The sequence below is a fragment of the Notothenia coriiceps genome, unplaced genomic scaffold, assembly GCF_000735185.1.
Source record: "Notothenia coriiceps isolate Sejong01 unplaced genomic scaffold, NC01 NC01_scaffold00000339, whole genome shotgun sequence".
NCBI classification, from domain to species: Eukaryota; Metazoa; Chordata; class Actinopteri; order Perciformes; family Nototheniidae; genus Notothenia; species Notothenia coriiceps.
In genome coordinates, this window is record NW_011333040.1 from 22,067,576 (window position 1) to 22,072,011 (window position 4,436).

At 40.8% G+C, this 4,436-nt stretch overlaps 1 protein-coding gene across 1 annotated transcript in view; it reads left to right on the forward strand.

Annotated features, from left to right (window-relative positions):
• Positions 1-2,907, forward strand: part of LOC104949054 (protein-tyrosine kinase 2-beta-like) — a 6,001-nt gene extending 3,094 nt beyond the window's left edge. Inside the window, exons 8-14 of the mRNA XM_010775338.1 lie at positions 144-269; positions 497-529; positions 801-825; positions 993-1,033; positions 1,182-1,316; positions 1,826-1,906; positions 2,467-2,907. Of these exons, the coding sequence (XP_010773640.1) occupies positions 144-269; positions 497-529; positions 801-825; positions 993-1,033; positions 1,182-1,316; positions 1,826-1,906; positions 2,467-2,709 (684 nt within the window). The 3' untranslated portion in view covers positions 2,710-2,907. The remainder of the gene's footprint in view (positions 1-143; positions 270-496; positions 530-800; positions 826-992; positions 1,034-1,181; positions 1,317-1,825; positions 1,907-2,466) is intronic.
• Positions 2,908-4,436: the final 1,529 nt, after the last annotated feature.

The window sequence follows — 4,436 nt, forward strand, 5'->3', positions numbered from 1 at the left end:
GTAAATCTGTTTAACATAGATAGCGTGTTCAGACCGTGAATAAACCTGCCGCCTCTAAGCCCTGTGTATGTTTGTGTGTGTGTGTGTGTGTGTGTGTGTGTGTGTGTGTGTGTGTGTGTGTGTGTGTGTGTGTGTGTGTGTAGAGAACAGAGAGGGACACCAGGCCGGTGTGGGAGAGGGAGAAAGAGCAAGTGGAGAACACTTTACAGCGACAGAGAAGGGAGATGCTGATGGATGAACAGTGGCTGGAGCAGGAAGAGAGACAGCTGGTGAGGAATAACACACACACACACACACACACATACACACACACACACACACACACACACACACACACAAGAAGCAGCACTTCCTTGAGAGAGTGACGAAACTATGAAAGAAACAGAGTGACGTTTCCTAAAAGCAGAAGATCTTTGGCGAGCACATGACAGAATGAACAATTCAACCACGTTATGCAACGCTGCGTTCACTGACCTCTGCTTTCGTTTCTCTGAAGGATCCTGTCGTGCGGGTGGATTCACACATCAAGGTGCTTTATGGTGTCTTTACTTCTCTTTTTGTGCAACATTTAAGAGGCAAACAAAAGGTGTGGTCAACACTTTGTAACCATTAGCTGCAGAGGCATATCTGTTTCTCACACACAAGTGTCGTTTACAAAGCTTCTGCCTCTTTTGTCAGTATAAGCCTATACAAACAAAAACCTCTTTAGCATCTCGAAATTATGAAAATAGGCAATCTAAACCTGACCTCTGACCTAAAACTCATCGATTCACATCCTTTCTTTCATGCTTTTATTGCAGCCTCCTGAAAAAAGAAAAGAAAATGGTGAGTCTAGTGTCTCAAACAAGTGTTTTAAGATAAAGCATGTGTTATTTTCACCATGCATTGTATAAAGGAGATGCAACATGTTATTGATTCCACATTAAAAGTAATTTCATACACATGCGTGGTTATGCATGTCATCTGATATTCAGGTTTTTTGTCTCTATCAGTTCCTCCAGAGAAGCCACCAATGCCTCCCACAGTCATGCAGGTAAAAAATATCCCTTTTATTATACATTGGATTACTTTCTTATGAAAATGACCAAACACTGTAAAAATAACTAGAACATGCACTTTGAGGGGTTGTAAGGACTGGATAAAGTGTTATATAATTACAGTCCATTTACCTTTTGTTGTAGGCACGGCCGACAGCTGAGCTGGACCGGTCAGGTGACCAGGTGTACACGGGCGTCATGGCGATGGTGAAGCAGGTGGTGCAGCTGAAAAATGACGTCAACACGCTGTCGGCCTCCGAGTACCCCAACGCTGTCAAAGTAGGACATCATTTCACATTGAATTTAGCAAAACTGTTCTCCTAGAAGCTGTGAAATTCGTTTTTGGACTGTCCTTATCTCTGACATACTCTCAAGTCCTCTATTAAACACAATAGTTTACATGAACGCACACCATGTGAGCCATTCCTCCTTAAAAATACTGTAAACCTTAAGATAAGAAGTACTTTATTGATCCCAAGTTGGGGAATGTTTGTGTTGCAGCAGCATAAAAAGACATGGCATTGTACAATAAAAATTAAAATAAATAAACATTTCAAAATGTCAACATCTCAATAGCAATAAAATAGCATAAAAAACAAATGCACGTTCCTCTGTATATTTTGCAAATTTCTGCACAATTCTACCTCTTAATTAAAACAGCACATCTAATACATTTAGTACGTTTATACACCAAATCCCTTGTATGTGTTACCCTACCTGGCAACACTCCTGATTGTAATCAAACAGACAGGTAACATACAATATGTCTCTCCCTCTCTAACCTCCAGGCGGTGGGCATCACTCTGCGCGGTCTGATCCAGAGCGTGGATGAGATCCTGCCCTCGCTGCACTGCTCCGTCACCACAGAGGTAAACACCTCCACCTCTTACAATCATTGTCACGTAAATATAGTCATTTGATCATTATTTAGAGTTCATTTGAGTAGTTGTTTATGCTTTTATTTTGAAGGCAGCTTCAGGCAACATGTGGTATTTATTAGTAGACAGACGAAGAAGGGGTTGGAAAATTCTCTAGCAGAGCCAGCTCAAGAAACACTTACCACATACCCAATGTATTTGGCTTTGAATTTAATTGTATTTATTCTTATTTTGTTGTTGTTTCCTTCAGTCCTGGGTTTATTGATTTCTGTGGGAATTAAGTTGTTGTTTTTAGCAGGAAAAGTGCCATATAATTAGATCCAGATTTTATTTTCTGCAACCATATCATTTCTAACGCAACACGTTCACTACTCATGCTACTAAAAGACATCAAAATGCTGATTACGTTTGTATTTTATCCTAATAGTATTAATAAAACTGAGCATTTCTTGAAGACGATCAAATCAAACGACTCCACATTTTCTGTGTTAAAATGCTAATAAAACCCACCTAGATTACCCAAATGAAACTGTTTCATGTGCTCCTCTCAGATCGAGGGCACGAAGAGGCTGCTGAACAAGGACCTGGGGGATCTGATCAGTAAGATGCGTCTGGCTCAGCAGAACAGCGTCACCTCTCTGAAGGAGGAGTGTCAGCGCCAGATGTTGACCGCTGCTCACACTCTGGCTCTGGACTCCAAAAACCTGCTGGACGCCGTGGACCAGGCGAGAGTCAGAGCCAACCTGGCCAGGCCCAGACCCGCCTCTCCAGAAGCTGAGGATTCTGGGGAATGAAGTTCCCTGTTGAGTGAACAGACTGGATTTAAAACGAGGACAGGATGAATCCGGACTGCTCTGCTCCTGTGAGAGTGTGCAGCACTTCGGAAAGACGTCATAATATATATTTGTATTTTCTCCAAATATAATTTAATAAAACAGAGCGTTTCTTCAACATGAACGAATCAAACTACCACAATGTATACCAGAGTTTTATTTCTACAAAACAAGTATCATTTTTATGTATTTTTTTGGTGAGAAATACCAACTTTCCTCTCAGGCTTTTTGTACAATAACATTCTTCAATTTGTTTTAATTCTTCGTGAGATTAGACAAGCATTGCTTAACCAAATGACTGCAAGCACCGTAGACAAGAAAGAACAAAATCATAGGAAAGTTACTGAACTACAATATTTTACATTTCATATCCGGGCTGAACAGATACAATGTCCTACAATACAGTAGGACATTTTGTTCTGCCTTATCTGACTACGGTGGATCAAAGGTTTGATTTCTTATTTTGGGAGACAAGCGTAAGAGATAAACCAAAAAGCCAACAAGAAGCAACAAGAACTTACGGGTCCTGCTATCATCCGACTGGATCTTCAAGTTCTCTCTCTGGTTTTAACATCCCCTTAATCAAGATTACTATAGAAATATCAAAGAATTGAAAGCATGTTTGAACAGGTTGTGAAGTAGAACAAAATGCAAATGATCGAGATGCTGATACAGGGCTGTTACACAGTGGCGGAGCTGGGGGGTGGCTGGGAGTGGCCGTGGCCACCCCCCAGCTGAGTCCTGGCCACCCTATTGGCCACCCCAAACACGGGGGCCCAAACAATTTTAGAATATTAAGAAAAAAATGCTTAAGTAACCTTTCATCATTCATCAATAATTAACATTAATATAACATTGTATTGATAATGTACTCACTAAACTTACAATTCATTTAATTTATTTTCTTCCAAAAGTTATTATCCAAAGCCTCTGTACTAGGGATGTTAAAGATTCACCGATTCGCATCGGCACCAGCATAAAACGTCAAGAATGCGTAGTGCACCGGTTGAAATAAGTGCACATCGGCTACAGTTTTGGGTTGAACTCGAGCGATCACTCATTGCGTAAGCGTATTTTGCATCGTAAAAACATCATCAATTCCATTAAAATGACACCCTCATCCTCGTCAGCACTCAGCAGAGACCGATCTTTGATCTTTGCTTCGCACTACGGAGCCGGCCGAGAGTCTCAGTTATCAACACCATGGAAGTCGAGGAGAAAGAGAAAACACAGCGCACCGACAAAAATATCTACAAAATAAACGTTTGGTGACTTCGGGATTTTATCAAGAAGACGGTCAACTTGAAAATCGCTCGCAAATGAAAAACAATGCACGTGCCAGCTTATAAAGTACACGAGTAGTACGAGGACTTAGCGACGCATGAAATTACCTGTTTGTGAAGGTTATTGTTTTCTTTATTGTTCAGATAGAAACCACTGCTATTCTGCTCACTGGTGAGTTAGCCTATGAAGTGGATTTAAGACATCAGGCCTTGGCAGATGTATGGGCATGCACTATGGTAGCTGTTATTTGCACATTGTTAATACATAGGCAATGCTCCTTAACATTGTTAACTACGTGAGGTGTTATACAATTGTACTGTAGCCTACACTCTGAGAGTTATTTAGGTGACAAAAGAAACAACATGATGGGATGTGCAGTAACCAACTTATATGTAAAGCACTTT